At 30.1% G+C, this 15,705-nt stretch overlaps 4 protein-coding genes across 6 annotated transcripts; all 4 read right to left on the bottom strand.

Annotated features, from left to right (window-relative positions):
- Positions 1-167: 167 nt before the first annotated feature.
- Positions 168-3,151, bottom strand: LOC117210058 (protein abrupt-like). Of its 2 annotated transcripts, none has more exons than XM_033452665.1 (6): positions 2,689-3,151; positions 2,199-2,429; positions 1,950-2,126; positions 1,436-1,880; positions 979-1,038; positions 168-825 (listed from the first exon to the last, which is right to left on the bottom strand). In XM_033452665.1, the coding sequence occupies exons 2-6, from the start codon at positions 2,379-2,381 to the stop codon at positions 437-439; spliced, it is 1,254 nt and encodes a 417-aa protein (XP_033308556.1). In that variant the 5' UTR covers positions 2,382-2,429; positions 2,689-3,151; the 3' UTR covers positions 168-436. The 2 variants fall into 2 exon arrangements, with proteins under 2 accessions (XP_033308556.1, XP_033308557.1); XM_033452666.1 differs by having other exon boundaries at positions 2,199-2,401.
- LOC117210057 lies at positions 2,689-5,133 on the bottom strand. Its single transcript, XM_033452664.1, has one exon. The coding sequence runs from the start codon at positions 4,918-4,920 to the stop codon at positions 3,409-3,411; it is 1,512 nt and encodes a 503-aa protein (XP_033308555.1). The 5' UTR covers positions 4,921-5,133; the 3' UTR covers positions 2,689-3,408.
- Positions 5,134-5,195: 62 nt separating this feature from the next.
- On the bottom strand, positions 5,196-12,872 carry LOC117210056 (transcription initiation factor TFIID subunit 1). 2 transcript variants are annotated; one of them, XM_033452663.1, is made up of 18 exons: positions 12,170-12,872; positions 11,661-12,073; positions 11,343-11,588; positions 11,088-11,225; positions 10,826-10,998; positions 10,312-10,710; positions 10,001-10,241; positions 9,574-9,932; positions 9,229-9,491; positions 8,775-9,136; positions 7,475-8,695; positions 7,153-7,395; positions 6,625-7,063; positions 6,403-6,545; positions 6,178-6,315; positions 5,964-6,099; positions 5,668-5,889; positions 5,196-5,582 (listed from the first exon to the last, which is right to left on the bottom strand). In XM_033452663.1, exons 1-18 carry the CDS (start codon positions 12,516-12,518, stop codon positions 5,368-5,370), a joined length of 5,700 nt encoding a protein of 1,899 aa, XP_033308554.1. In that variant the 5' UTR covers positions 12,519-12,872; the 3' UTR covers positions 5,196-5,367. The 2 variants fall into 2 exon arrangements, with proteins under 2 accessions (XP_033308554.1, XP_033308553.1); XM_033452662.1 differs by having other exon boundaries at positions 10,826-11,007; positions 12,170-12,871.
- A 961-nt stretch (positions 12,873-13,833) lies between these two features.
- LOC117210200 (small ubiquitin-related modifier 3) lies at positions 13,834-15,402 on the bottom strand. The gene is made up of 3 exons (XM_033452975.1): positions 15,170-15,402; positions 14,977-15,102; positions 13,834-14,787 (listed from the first exon to the last, which is right to left on the bottom strand). Exons 1-3 carry the CDS (start codon positions 15,185-15,187, stop codon positions 14,653-14,655), a joined length of 279 nt encoding a protein of 92 aa, XP_033308866.1. The 5' UTR covers positions 15,188-15,402; the 3' UTR covers positions 13,834-14,652.
- Positions 15,403-15,705: the final 303 nt, after the last annotated feature.

Genomic DNA, 15,705 nt, shown 5'->3' with positions numbered 1-15,705 from the left:
TTGTGATTTTCTATAGTAACGATGAGTGTGTTACGATACCTTGATAGGTAAAAAGGATACACAAATGCAAATCTTTTATTTTATTACAAATGTATATATATTTACAAAATGATATATTAATATACATATATGTATGTTTACAATGGTTCTTCTTTTTTAAAGTAACCTGTTTTATATAAAATATGTTATCTTATCTAGATTCTAAATCTGTCTAATTAAGAGAATATTGTATTTCTGCAAATTTTTCAATTTTTTGTTACCTTAATAGTATCAAAGAAATATAAATAGAAAATATTAAATAATTAGGTTTTTATCAATTTTCTCGTTAATTGCCAACAACCTTTCTCATAAATAAAATTGCGGCAATTACATTTAATTTACGTACCATGTAATAATTTTATGCAAATGTCAATGTCAATTGTTTCTTCTTCTAATTTCATGCGCCACCATCCACTATTGGCTTATTAGGTTTGTCGCGCTTAGCATTATGATACAGATACGAATGTACACGTAAACTATTACTATTTTTATATTTATTACCACAAAGTCTACATGTTAGACTTTCAAGCGGACCGTGAATATATCGAACATGTAGTTTCAGATTTTCCTTACGCGTGAAATGACGAAGACACCATGGACATGAATACATTCGAATAACCTTACCTCTTTCCACACGTAATGTTGGGCCCAGTTCGGATACAACGCGTAAAGTTGTTTCCAATGGCAAACTATTGTTGGAAATACCTTTAACGGTTCGTCGACCTTTACTATGACAACCAGTTTCGTACGTAAATTCACTTTCAAAACCAGTCATGTTACTTAAACCTATTAAATAAATGTTAATAGAGTCCTAACGGTAATTGTAGTTATTTAATACCAGATAAAAACAAAGTATAAATAAAATTATAAAAAAAAGCAAAGTTCAGAAGAATAAAAACGTATATCGTTAAAATAAAAAGATAGAGATTAAAGACTTACCAAATGAATGACTTTGTGTATTTTGATTGTAGGGAACTAATTGCATATCTGGTACATAGTCTGTAAGATATAATATTTTTCATTTAAACATTTACCATCCTGCGGTATTGAATTGTATAAAATTGAGATTTGAAACACCCAGTAAATAAGCATGCAAATATATAATTGATTCCATTGTAAAATTAATTTGTGCTACATATACTAAAAAAATTTGTACAACTGTATATCCATCGACGAAAACAGTTGAGTGTGTCAAATCTTTTGCATCAACAGCCAGTAACTGTAGTCTCTTCGCTAATTTTAATCATCTTGTTTTCTCTAGTACTCATTTTCTAAGTACTCATTCATTCAGCAAATGTAATATTTTTCAGCTCCGAATGATGTCTTTATAGTCATCAGCCTACTAATTACATAACTTTTGAAATGATTACACTAATAAAACATGTAAAAATAATACCTTTTGTCTGTAAATTTTCTTCAGGTTTATAAAATGTCTCGTTAGGCAAACATGTTTTATATCCTGCTTCTGTATCTATGTCGAGCGTATAATCCAGTGGTCCCTGCTTTGCTGATTCTATGTGACTTATATCAGCTGTGCAGTCTAATGGTTCCTCTTCTATACTTGTCGAACTGTTATTTTGTATATCTTGTATATTATGAATTGAATTAGATTCCTGTTGACAACACATGTCGCTGACACTTGTATTCTCTATAAATTCGTTACTGTGTAATTCATCTTTTGATAATTGGTTTTTGCATTGCTGATTTTTCTGTACAAATTGTCCTTGTTCCTCAGAAGTAGGAGCATTTGTATCTGAATTAATACAATTAATACTGCTATTTTCTGTATTAAATATTTGATCCAAGTTCCCTGCATTCTTTGTTAAAGTTTCTCCAAGTTTCTATAAAATAAAATTCATTCTTTTATTTATCTTATTATCCTTTAAATTTGTATGTCTGATCGAACGTACCTCTTCTGTTTCTGTAGTTAAACCTTTTATTTGTAAAGTTTCTGCAACTTTCAAAAAACTGGCAATATCTTCTTGCTTAATGTTAACTTCTCCTTGATACATAAAGTGAAGCATTGCTGACAGATCACGGTAATTGACATCTTTTAAAATCACAATCGGATGTTTACAAGAGTTTCCCTGTATTATTACAAGTACTTTAATACTATAGAATATATAAACGTAAACTATATGAAATAAGTTTAAATATACCTTGAACAATTCCCTGAAGTATGTACTACAAACTGACAATATTAACTTATGTGCACGTAGTATTTGACCCTCTGCAGCTAATGTTACGTCTACTAATTGCTCATCGGTTAATAATGTATATAATCCAGAGGACAAATTTCTTGGGAAACTATTCCAAACTAAGGAAAACTGTTCTCCAGACATTATTTCTTTATTCTTTCTTTCTAAAACGTTTTACAAATGTTTGAATAACTGAAAAATAAATATTTATAACAAAAATTATTATTCATAAATACTAGTAACTTATACAACTTTTATTGTACTTTATTCTAAGCAATATTATTTGAACAAACTTTATTTAGTATTTATACAATTGAAATTAATAATAAAAATTTGCATATTAAGTTATATACATGTTAAAACTTTGTTTTCTTTAAAACAATATATTGTCACAAAGGATACACTGATAATAAAGGAACAATAAACATTATAATTTATTTAAAAAGTTAACCTTTATTGAAACGCAATTTGACGATCTGACGAAAATAATCCACCGAAGCTGATGTTCGTTATGTAAACAATACGATTTTAATAATTGCACTATAACATACGCTTAAAAAATTCATTTAACTTCATTGTCACCACTTTTTCAGAGTTTCTCGAGGATTAGAAAGCAATATTTCATCAATTTTCAAACAATTCATGTCTAATTTTAAATTACAATTTATAGTTTATAAAATAAATGTTTTGACGAATCAAAAAGTGTTCAGAATGATGTAAGATGGAGGAACAAATATCAATAACTTGAGATAAATTATCATGCTTTTTAATTACAAACAAACTTGGATTATACTAATATTGTTTCACATTTAGAAAGTACAGATTATGACAAGATATTTAATATAATACCACACACTGTCAATTTTTATTGCCTTTGTTTAATGCGTAATACTATGAATTACGCTATTTAATGTCGAAACACAGCCATTTTGATGACAATTATTTGTATGAGTAATTTGATGATTACAGGTTTATTATAAGAAAAATTGTCCAATTTCATGCCTAAACTGTGAACTAAGAGTGATAGTTATTAAGAAAAGTATAAAAATATCGGTAATTGAAATCATTTATTAATGTTTGTAATATCACATAGAATCTTGATATTCAATAGTCACATAATATTTATTTTAGTTTCATAATATATACATGTATCATAATTTTCGGTAAATATTCACTCTTCCGGTGTCTCTTCAGTTTCGCGTAAACGAAAACATTTCCACAAACCATAACGAGCTTCCCAATCTATAAAAAACAATTCTGGCTTGTTCCAAAGTATATGATGTGCTGCGAAATTATATTGAGATTGAATAGGAGGATTTAGATGTGGAGCCCATTGTGCCCTTTCCATCATTACTTTATTCACATATTCGTAAAATACTTTAGCTTTATGAATCCAACATAAAAGAGACATAATTGCTATCACTGTCGCATGTAAATGATAAGATACTTCATCATGTCTATTTCGCTTCAAAGTTACATCTTGCAAATTCATTAAGAGACAAACCAGAGCTGCTGCTGTAAATCCACATGGTACCTCTACAGCAATCAGACATATCGTACAATAAGTTGATTCTAAATTCATACGAGATGTACAATGAATTATGATACTTTTTAGAAGGCTATCATGCAAAATTTCTCTGTGAAGTTTACAGAATAGCTTATCTTCTTTAAAACATGGACCTATGCTGAGATCAAATTGAGTATCTTCGAAAAATATTTTAGGTGTATTAAAATTCATTTTATTTCCTTTTCTATCAAGCAAATATTGAATAACTCTGTTACCTAATAAATTAGTTATTTTATTTGTTGATGCTATCATTTCCATTAATAATGGAAATATTTTTGGAGTTAATGTTTTTTCATATAGAGTTACTTCATGTATGTAGGCTGTGTATTCAAGTGTACTACCAAATTCTAGAATAATTTCATCAGTCATTCCTTTCTCAACAACCCATGAACACATATGTTGAACTATGATCAGAAGATGATCATTATATACATGTTTTACCATATTAATAATGCAGACTTCCAAACCTTTTTTAAGTGTTGCATATGGTAAAAAATCAACAGTTGCATGTGCACTAGTTATAGAAATATAAAAAAGATTTAAAATTCTTTCAATAACTACTATTGTTTCATATGTATCTGGCCAATTATAAACATCTAATAATTCGTATAATATTCTTATAATTTTTCTTGTATCTTCTATATTTATATTTGGAGATTCGATTCTGTCCCATATAATATGAATCATTGATGATGCATTAATACCATATTCCAATAAATTATACATAAGTTCAAAACAAAAGGTTTCAAACTCCCAAAGCTTATTTTCATAAATTGTGTTAATTACAGTTTCTAGAATTTCCTTAGACTTTTGAGGAATGTATATTTGCAATAAAGTAATGTAACATTCTCTCGTAAGTCGACATTTTCTTCGTCGTTTCCATTCGCACATGTTATACGTTTGAAAATAAGTTTCATTATAATACAAGAGGAGTTTAAGAATACATATAATAATAGCGTTTGGTTCGTAAGTCAACAGCTGCTCTTGTAATGCATTTTTTGTTATTCTAATTATATTGTCAAACATTTTGTCTTGTTCGCGTTGTGAATCTAGAGATGTAGAACACATTTCAAGTATATAATCCATTCTAGTTTTCAATTCTTCGTCACTAATCATTATTAAATAATATTATATTAATATCTGTAAAGGAACATTACAAACAGAATTTTGATTAGAACTAAGTTCTAAGTAAATATAACTGAATTTGCAGCTTTTTCTATTCAATTATTTTTCTTTATAAATTTTATATAGATGTCCTTGCTCTATATGAAGGAACAAATATACACATGATATTTAAAAAACAATTTCTCACTATGTATTTACATATATGTATATATAATATTCACAGATATGCATTAGATGTTCATTTTCCTTTTTACAAAATCATATCTAAATAACAAAACATACATATTTCATTCAATTTCAAATGTTGAAATATAATTATTCCTATAAGAAATAAATATCTTGCATTTTTTCTCCCATTGCGTTTTGTAATACAAGTCTTCTGATTTAAGAAGTAAACTACAAAATAGCATTATTGCTAAAAGGAATAATAACATTTTTTTAGAACCAAAGATCACCACCAACATCCTCCTCTGGTTGCGGTAATTGTTGTGGCGTTTTTTGTTTTTGTTTTGCGTTATTTTCTGTATCATCATCACTTTCAGAGACAGCAAGGTCGTCTTGTATCTTGTTTTCACTTTTTTCATCTCTTGCTGGCAAACCAGCTAACAAGAAGTCTGAAGGATCGTAATTAGGATCAACATCCATACTTTCATCTATAATTTAAGAAACATACGATTTAATTAATGAAATGATAAAATGATAAATAAATTTATAAAGTATTTCATTCCAATTACCAACCTTGCTGAAGCAATTGTTGGTCTGCCATATAAAAGCCGACATTACCCAATTGAACCATAGCTTCCGCTGCTTGTTGACTATCATCATCTGCTAATACTACTCCACTTTCTGTACCTTCTCTAACTTCATTTAGCTCAAGTGTTTCCATTTCCGCATTTTCCGACTGTTCATCCGTACCAAATGGAACCTCATCAAATTCATCTTCGCTAGAGAATTGTAAATCTGTAACGAAGTATACAATGACGTTTTCATTTAAAGATATACATTTAAAGATAATTTTATAAAATCTTCTCTACCTTCTTCAAGGACATCTTTCTTTTTCGAATTTACGCTTCTACTACCATCGCCTTCCATGTCGCCTTCCACGTCCACAAAATCAAAATCATCCATATTCGATTTACCGAATGGATTTTCTGGCGAACTTGTTTGACTCTAAAAAAAACACCATAATTTACAAAATTTCTTATAGGAGAAAACTAAACATCTGTTTTTTATAGATAAATATTGTACCCCTCTAAATTCAGGCTCTACAATGGTATAATTTTCCTCATCTGGTCCAAGCCATGAAGGATCAATGTCTGCTTGCTCCATTGCTCGCTTTTGTACCAATAGTATGTTATTTTCTAATTGTGTTAAATGTTCATCATACTGCAAGACAATTTGATTATGTGAATATAAGATTAAAATATAATAATTAGGATATAATAAATACTCCTAAAAAAAGCCCTTAAGTACCTCATCTAATGTTTCTTTACAAACTTTTACTAGCAATTCTGCTTTCTGCGTAAATGGAGATTCCTTTCCGTTATACACTGTACAATTTTCCAAAATTTGTTCAATATCCCTAAGAAACTCATGACGATTATGATACTTATGCGCTGAAAGAAATAGGTGTAATCAAATATTTATCAAAAAATCGATAACATGCAACATTATTTTAAATATAGTTTAACTTACCAGATACCTTTTTAGATATAGTTTCTAGATCCATAGGTCTTTTAATAACATTATAATAATCTTTTACTAATTTCTTATTAACTGGTTTCAAGAATGGCCAAGCTTCTGTCATAGATTTCAATTTATTATTTACAACATTGTCTATGATAAAAGTAAGGGCGACTTGGTCATTGTCATCTAGTAGAGGATTAATTGCTTTTTCTAATCTCATCAGACGATCTTCCTTTTCTCCAAGTCTTTCTACACAAGTTTCCAGCATACGCTTAGCTGCTACTGTTAATGAACTCTTTGATCCATTATACAGAGTTGAGTTTTCTACAATCTGATTAACGTCAGCCAAAAATTCTTCTCGACTTTGATATTTCTTTAATCTTAAATTTTCACGTATGGTTTGTAAATCCATAGGTCTTTGTATGATTTTATAATAATCAGGAACAGCCTATTTATGAAATATGTAAATAAATTCTTCAGTTGCAGACAATTATAAAATAAATTTATATAAAACAGTTTAATAAAAATAGAACATACTTTGGCATTAACAGGAAATAAAAAAGGTTGAACGTCAGGTAGGTCTCGCATTTCGTTAAGTATACTTTCTAGCATTGTAGACATAACTACAACAGGATCTGTTCTACGTCTATTAGCAGGTCTCTGTTGTCGTTTAAGATAATCACAATGATCATCTCCGGTAGCTCTCCTTCGTTTCTTAGAGTTTACTGCCTCCTTAGGCACCTTCAAGAGTAACGTGCGTCTTTTCATTTCTTCAGCATGCTACAAAAGCAAAATTATAAATTAATATATAATAATCATTTAAAAGAATACTACTGTTTTAAAAAACTAAATAAATTACCTTAATTAATTTGGATGATAACTTCACTTTAGTTCCATCTACATTAACAAGATCTTGATCATCTGTATTAAGCTGTTTCTCAATTTCTTCCTCTTGTTCTTCTGTCATCGCAACATTCACGGGCGCTGTAGTTATGCTATTCTGATATAAAGGGCAAGCTTTATTCGTACGCATGTGACCTACATTACCACAAGCACCACATTTCAGTTTGAGATCTGGTTTAAGTTTAGGTTTCTTACGTTTAGTAGGAGATACTTCCGGTTTAGGATGTTTAGAAGCAGAAGAAGTAGATTGGAATGAATTACAGAATGGAAGGATACTGTTTGAGGACGTAGTGGTTGGGGTATTGGTATTACTACGGTCGAATATATTACTCAATGACGCATTGTTTCCTGCCATTGGGCCACCAAGCATACGTTCACGTTCTTGATTTCGTTTAATCCTACGTAGTTGTTCCTGAATTCTTCTTTTCTCTCTCTTCATTTCTTCTTTTTGTGCCTCGTCCAATGTTGCAAATTGTTTAATAAACGTTTCATCCTTAGAATTTCTAATTTTTATATAAGTATCTATTACCGCAGACTTCCTTACTAATTCTACCCTTGTATATTCTTTGCCCTCTGGATTTCTAAATGTGCGATAAATTTTAAGAACTCTACCCTGTTGCGAGTTAAAGTTATTTACGGGGCTGTCCTCCTCGTCATCCTTCTTTTTCTCTTTAGACTTCTTATCTTGTTCTTGAACTTCACCCATTAACATCTTTCGTAATTCATGTCGTTGTTGTTCCTCTCGTTCAAGTGATAATTGGGTACTAGTTTTTTTGTTGGAAAGCATGTTTTCTATGTTTTTACCCATCTCTTCTATATCAGAACTATCTTCTTCAGAACTCTCGCCTTCATCTGTACTCAAAACCTCATTAGAAGATAAAACACGATTTTGTAAATCAAAAATTCTCTGACATTCTTCTTTGTATCTTTCTTGATGTTCAGCTATAGAGTAACGATTTCCTCGTGAAAATTTAGTCATGCCCTCTTCTCCAGCTTTAGCTTTTTCTGTTGACAACGTTCTAACAACATCGATTACCTCCCATCGAGATAATTTTTTAATTTCATCCTCAGGCACACCAAATTTTCGAAGTAACGCTTTTGCGTTATTTAATGATAACCTTCTTAAATCGGCATCAGTTCCAGTCACAGTCCGTTTTGGTTGAGCTTCTTGTTCTTCCTAATTAAAGTCAGAAAACGAATGATTTAAAATACAAAATATGGAGAAAAAGAATTATAACTGAATATTAAATATTTACCTTACTAATCGTTGGTTTATTTGGTACTCGAACATAGGAAAATCCTTCACCACAACCTGTTGGATCAGCTGGTCCTGCTAGTTGTAACAAGCATTTACCTTTCATAGCTTGAATGTATGCTCGTGTCGTATTCCAAGGCGCAACTTTAACTTCATCGTCCATTTTTAATTGCATTTCTTCGTCATCATCATCTTGAGGAGTAAATAGGAACTTTTCACCATAACCAGCATCCTTTAGTCTTTGCTCAGCTGCAATCATACTAAAATAAGCACAGCATTGTTCCGGAGACACCATTGCTCGAATCTCTTCTTCGGTTGGTAACCTAAAGTCGGGTTTTATAACCCACCAATTTGAATCCATGCCTAATATAAAAGAGTTTAATGTTTGTCAGACTAACTTATAATACAAAGGTAATTCAAACAGTTTATAGTATAACTTATGCAATAATAAATACCTGTTCTTTTAAAATCAGCGCATAGTTTCAAACGTTTCCTAATACTACTCTCACTATGCGAAGGAAATGCTCTTTTAATATCATCCATTTTAATACGTCGGGGCGTATCATTAGATTTCCAAAATAATCTGTATATAAATACTTGTAAAAAATCTCTCACAAAATTATTAGCTCTCTTTGAATTAGGACCTGGAACTTCATATAATGGACATTCTTGACCAGCAACGAATAAAGCATCCATTTCTCTAATATAATATTGTTGTCTAGGTATACAGAAAAATTTATTAGTTGTAATACACTCTTCATACTATAAATAATTTCCATAAAGAAATGTTATTGAAATACCTTGTTCTTATAACTAAGAAATCTGTTTCTGGAATTTTGTGCTCATAAATTGGCGCTCTATACATATTATTTTCCACTGCTTGTATACTTTGACCAGGTGTAAGAATTCCAAGAAATGGGCTAGTATGGGCATAAGCGGTTTCACCATATTTGTATTTCTGTGGTCCTTGATCTTTGCCTGCCTTTCTCTTGTAGTAATTTTTCACCTTGGAACACATTCCTACTTGATTCATCAACGGGGGATGTTCTTCAGAAAATTCAATAAGTACCAATTCACCATCTTTGCCAGTTAAATCTTCAGGAGTTCTCATGAAAAAGACATCACCTCCACCAGATGCAATTCTTTCTTGTTCTCTTTGCTAATAAACAAACGTCGTTTAATTCTTGTTCCTACTTAACAAATAATGTAATAAAGCATAATACATACTTTGGCTTTCTTTTTGATATGCTTTATTAATGGCAGGACAGAATGTGGACCAGGATGAGCAAGCGGTCCGTGGCTAAATCTTCTTAAAGGTGGTCTATGGAAATTTCGAAGCCGAATTTGGCCCATATGAGTTTGAACAAATGGAACACGTAATTCTACTACTGGCGTACTATGTTGTATCAAATTTCCACCTCCAACTTTTAATCGTAATGTTGTTTCTGACGATCGCGGCATATAGTATCTAAATAACACAGAAAATAATAAAATTATTTCTTTTTGTGCGAATTAAAATTATTAAATTATTAACTTACGTATCATTTGAAATATTAAATGGATCTCTATCAGGTGATTTTGGTGGTGGAGGTGGAGTGTCTTCTTCCAATACGTTAATTACGCCAGCTTTTCCTAATAATAATTTACTTTTCTTCACATGAGGATGAGGTATTTTTACTTTTGGTTGAGGTCCATTATCTTTATGAATCAGTGCTGGATCTATGTCATCAGGAATACCAAGAACAATATTCTCATCATTTGGATCCAAAGTAAGAATTTTAGGCTTTGGTATCTTCTTCATATTCTCAGGATCCCAAATTACTTCTTCTTCCCAAAGTCCATACACCAATTCTTCATTTTCTACAGGAAAAATAGAGTACCAAGTATCATCGTAATTTTCTTCCCGATTTTGTTGCTGATTCCCTTTATTCATGTTCCTATTGATAAAAGTAGAAGTAAAAGAAGAATTGATAAAAGTAGAAAAATGAAAAAAAATTATATATGCAGTAATTTTCTAGTATAATATAACAAATAGATTACTACTTTGCTTACAATTTAGTTTTCTGAGATTGCATGTGTAATGGAGTTGTAATTTGCGAAGTGGCTAATCGAACGTTTGATGCGACCTGTACAGGTGCTCCTTTGCCTGGTTGACTGAATGCCTGAGCAGTTCTGTTCCCACTGGATGGTACCCATCCAGCTGCATTATTTTTACTATTTAATTTCTGTAATACCTTTTAAAGTATTTATATTCTTACTTGTTAACTTATATAAATATTTAATTAAGAATATCTTACACTAAGATATTACGTACCTTATGCTTTATATCATCACCATTCCATATGACATCATCTTCCCAGTGTAATTGTGATACCATTAAAAATGCATCATCAGAAAATTCCTCATTAGTGTCTTTGGTATCTTTATTATCTTTATTACTTTGTTCATCTAACTATTAGAAATATAATAATAGCATTATCCATGATAAATTGATTTGTAGAAATATTAAATTACAACTTCAAAATTATGTTTGATATTTCATATTTTGATATATATACAAATTAAATACCTTGTCAACGATTTTAAATCCATAGTTAAAACCATCCCCTGTTTCTGGAACTTGAAGCATATCATACCAAAGCTGTGCAGGACCAAACCGCCAATCTGCAACTTTTGGCCCCATATCTCCATTTTCTCCAGTTTCGCCTGATTTATCAACTTGTTCTTTATCTTCTACTGGCATTAATAATTTTGTTTCATCATCGGAACGACATATATCTGGTGTTGGGTCTGGACCATATTGCATCATCCAGCCCTAATATACACATAAATATTTAATTAACATACAATTGATACACTATAAAATTGAATCACTATTTGTATATACTTTAAACTTTGCTTTTTTTTCCTCCTGATCAGAGCCAGAATCAGAATCTCTAATATCATGATGTCGTTTCTTTTTACGTCTCCTTTTAACACCTTTCCATATTTGTGGAAGACTACTAGGTTTTCCTGGACCAAATAATCTTGAAAACCTCAAAACTTTATTAGCTCGAAAATCAGGAAACAATTCAGTAACATCAACATTGGCATATTTTGATGGTAGCATAGAAGCAAGAGGGGTTTCTAATTTACGCTGACGTGCAGCTTCTGCTTCTTCTGCAGTAAGTGCTTCTTTTTCTTCGGGAATTGGAGGAGGTGGCATTAATTGTGTATCAGATTTATTAACAACCTCTTCATCATCAGCATCATAATCAGCATTTTCCTTTTCAGTTTTTACTTCAAACATGTCCTGCTTACCTATTCATTAAAGTAATATTTATATTTATATATGTCTATAAAATTTTATTTTTAACTAAAAAAATCTTTTGATAGTTATATTTTTGTTATACTTACCACTTTCTTCTCTTTCATCCTCTGCTAATTCATTTATATCAAAAAAGTCAAGAGCACTAGGTGATTTCTTAACGTAACTGGTATCTTTCTCGTCAATCATATCATTTTTTTCTTCAGGCTTATCGTTAGATTCATTTTCTTTTTCCTCCGTGATATCATCATTTTGCATCATTTCACGAATAAACGAACTTAATCCAAGCCTATTCAGTGAAGTTATATGTTGCTTTGCCTCTGGATCAAGAATATCATCTTCCAGTTGACCATTGTCATCAATGTTGCCAAACAAAAAACCAGTCATATTGATCCCAGACGTTATGTCTTTATCATTTTCTTCTTCAGAATCGGCCATTTTGTTATAGTTAAAATTCAAGAAATTAATATGATGTTAAATTTTCATAAAAAGATATCGGTTTTTCGAATATACAATAGACGTATAGTACTAGCATTTATTAATTGCACAGTTCTTAATTGTATATCATACATTTATTTATTTATAGTTCATTATGCATATACACTTATATATATTTATTATGATTTTACTATTTACAAACTTTTATTAATTACAAAATTAGCGAAGCAACGTTTTGTTTACGTACACCTTTGCATCAACTAACCGCCATGTTCTTTAACATATTAGGTAGACTGATTCTCTGACGAAAACGATTAAATGACTGAAATTATATTTGGTATTTCTTACAACATTTAAAAAATAAACTCCCTAGAAATAGAATAAAGTTTATAGGATATTCCTATGTCCATGAGTGATAGGTGGTAACAAAGAGGAATTTCCTTTCCGTAGGTTTCCTCTGGTAAGCACGGTCGTGTACACAAGATTGTAAACACCAATGAAGAGGGTAAGGCTCTTAATGTCGGAAGTGGTGCTTTACAAATCGGTCACTATAGAACACTGCGATCGAGAATCTAGGATTTTGTATTTAGCGCCATCCTTCGGTGAAAGCATTGAAGATAAAGGATATAAACTAAACCACTTAAACTGAGCTTAATTAATGATTGAACTAAACTATTTTTTATAATTTTTCTCCGTTTATTTAAAGTAAATACATATACAATATTTCATCTAGTATAGAAAAATGTTGTTTAAATGAATATTAATTATAAACTGTTATTAAATATGTATTATTATTTCCAACAAAAAGTTTTAACAAAATTACAAGATCCAAATCAGATATGTACACATAGATTTAGTATTTTTATATTTGGCGCACGTTCTAGACCTATATATACAACCGTGGTGATAATTATCCTAGGTACTTTCAATGTTAGTATTGGACAAACTACAAAACGATATTGGTAAAAAACTGATAGGTACATTTTTTAATTGTTGACCGCAACTTCACTACATGCTATAAACATTATGATAATAATTACTTTAAATTTATTGAATAATGATATAAAGACATTTTCTTTGATATAAAGATATTTAGAACCTATTTTTGTAGAAATAAATTATACCGGTTTATATAAGTTGACAAATTTAAGAATTCTATAACTTGCCTCGAAAGAAAATGAATATGACTGAAAAATAAGCTGTTATAGAAAAGATAAGATACAATTTATTATTTGTTCATATACAAAGTAATATTATTTTCATGGAAAGTAAAAATGTAATGTTAACACTAGGGTTGAATTGTGAAACACAAACGAAATTTTTACGAACTTGTTAAAAATAGTTACATTATTAAATATTAACACAATACTTTTCTAATAATGTTCTTCGCCATTGCCCTATCTGTACATCGTTATAATAAACAGATGCACCTATAAAGATGAAATTTATTAAGAGAATTTGAGATTTTACATTAGTAAATTTTTTTTTATGAAAATCATTTACAAAGAATCTTATGTATTGTAAATAACATGTGTTTGTATGATGTAGATGTTTTCCTACATAGTGCAAAATGCTGAAGAGGCAACTAATGTACCTCCATTTAGAATGTATATTACTAACAGTAACATAGCGGTAAGCCTGTTTTGCAATACTTTCAGCCAAATTAATATATATTGAACTGATATTATTATGAGAAAATAGAGTTCTTCTAATTTTTATAAATAGAAAGGAAGCAGAATAATTAAAAATCTCAAGTAATAATACAATGCAAAAAATGATTGTAATCTTAAGTTATTATTTTACGAAATATAAAATATGTGTAAAAAAGTGACTTTTCAGATAAAACCAACATGTAGATCAAACTATACATATTGAGTTGCGACATAAGTAAGTTCGGTTAAACTCAATATTTTTCTTTATTTGACCGAATTTATTTATGCTACAACCTAATAGATGTTAAGTTTAAAATATACAAAATGTGTAGACAGTTTTCCTCACATTACATTATGAAACGAAGCATTTTGTTGTATCAGGAAAAATGAAATATAATTCACGCCTCTTTTCTGAAGTAAGCACTGGAACAGAAATTTTTTATCAAGTCCATTTTTAAACTATCGAACGACAATCTTAAATCTCAACACAATCCTCCTGTTTGTTGCTGATAAACTTCTATTGTGTCTCCTTCTTCCATCTCAAGGGTTGTTGGTGTATCTAATTCGTTTATGGGTTCTCCATCAAATCTAAACCTTACTGCTGCTATCGCCAAACCCTATATAAAAATATAATACTCTTACTACTACAAATATAATGATTTCTAATTGTTTAGATTATTTAGATACAGATATAGATATAATATAGATATTTATCTATACAAAGGTACATAAATTATATACACGCCATTTTATAATTCAAGGGTGTAACTTCAAATTATAATAATAAATTAAATACAGACTCTTACCACGCGATCACAGTAGGCATTCATTAATTTCCTGAGTGGTGTATGCTTCTTAATTTTAAACTGAACCACTGCACTATCTTGTCCCAATACTTTTAAATTTATGTGCTCGGATTCTGCTTTAGTTTCCTGTAACAAAGGATGTTCTTGAATCATCACTTACCATTGCATCAATTTTAAGGTTAGAAAATATTACCTTCTTCTCGTCAGACATGTTTACAGTTTTTCACAAATACGTTAGCTTGTCACTGATTAATAAAGAAACTTCCACGAAATTTTTTTAACTACCGTGTCAAATATTAGACCACTTAAAATTCTTATAAATAAACGTAAGTACAAATGAATCACTCGCAATAATCCCGCTACTACCTTTGTAGCTGTAATCACAACGTTTCCATACTACGCAAGTATACGTACTATCATAGAAAGTTATTGGCATACACACGTTTTGAAAACCTAGCATACGTGATTAATAAACTTTTTAGGGAATTTCGTTACTCAGTCACGATCTGGTGAAAAACAAAATGAGTATCATACGTAACTTCACACTTATCAAAGAGTGCGCAAAATTTTCAATTTTTAAAGAAATAAATCTAAATAAGGTTGTCTTTAATGTTTACATTTTAAGGTTAAATTTTAGCCGCATTTACTTATATTTAATACATTCATATTATTATAATAATCAATTACCTAACAATCACTATCGTGATTCATGATGAATCTATCATGATG

Source organism: Bombus bifarius, unplaced genomic scaffold (genome assembly GCF_011952205.1).
Source record: "Bombus bifarius isolate JDL3187 unplaced genomic scaffold, Bbif_JDL3187 scf7180000008199, whole genome shotgun sequence".
In the NCBI taxonomy this organism is placed as follows: Eukaryota; Metazoa; Arthropoda; class Insecta; order Hymenoptera; family Apidae; genus Bombus; species Bombus bifarius.
This window is presented reverse-complemented; position numbering and strand designations above follow the sequence as displayed.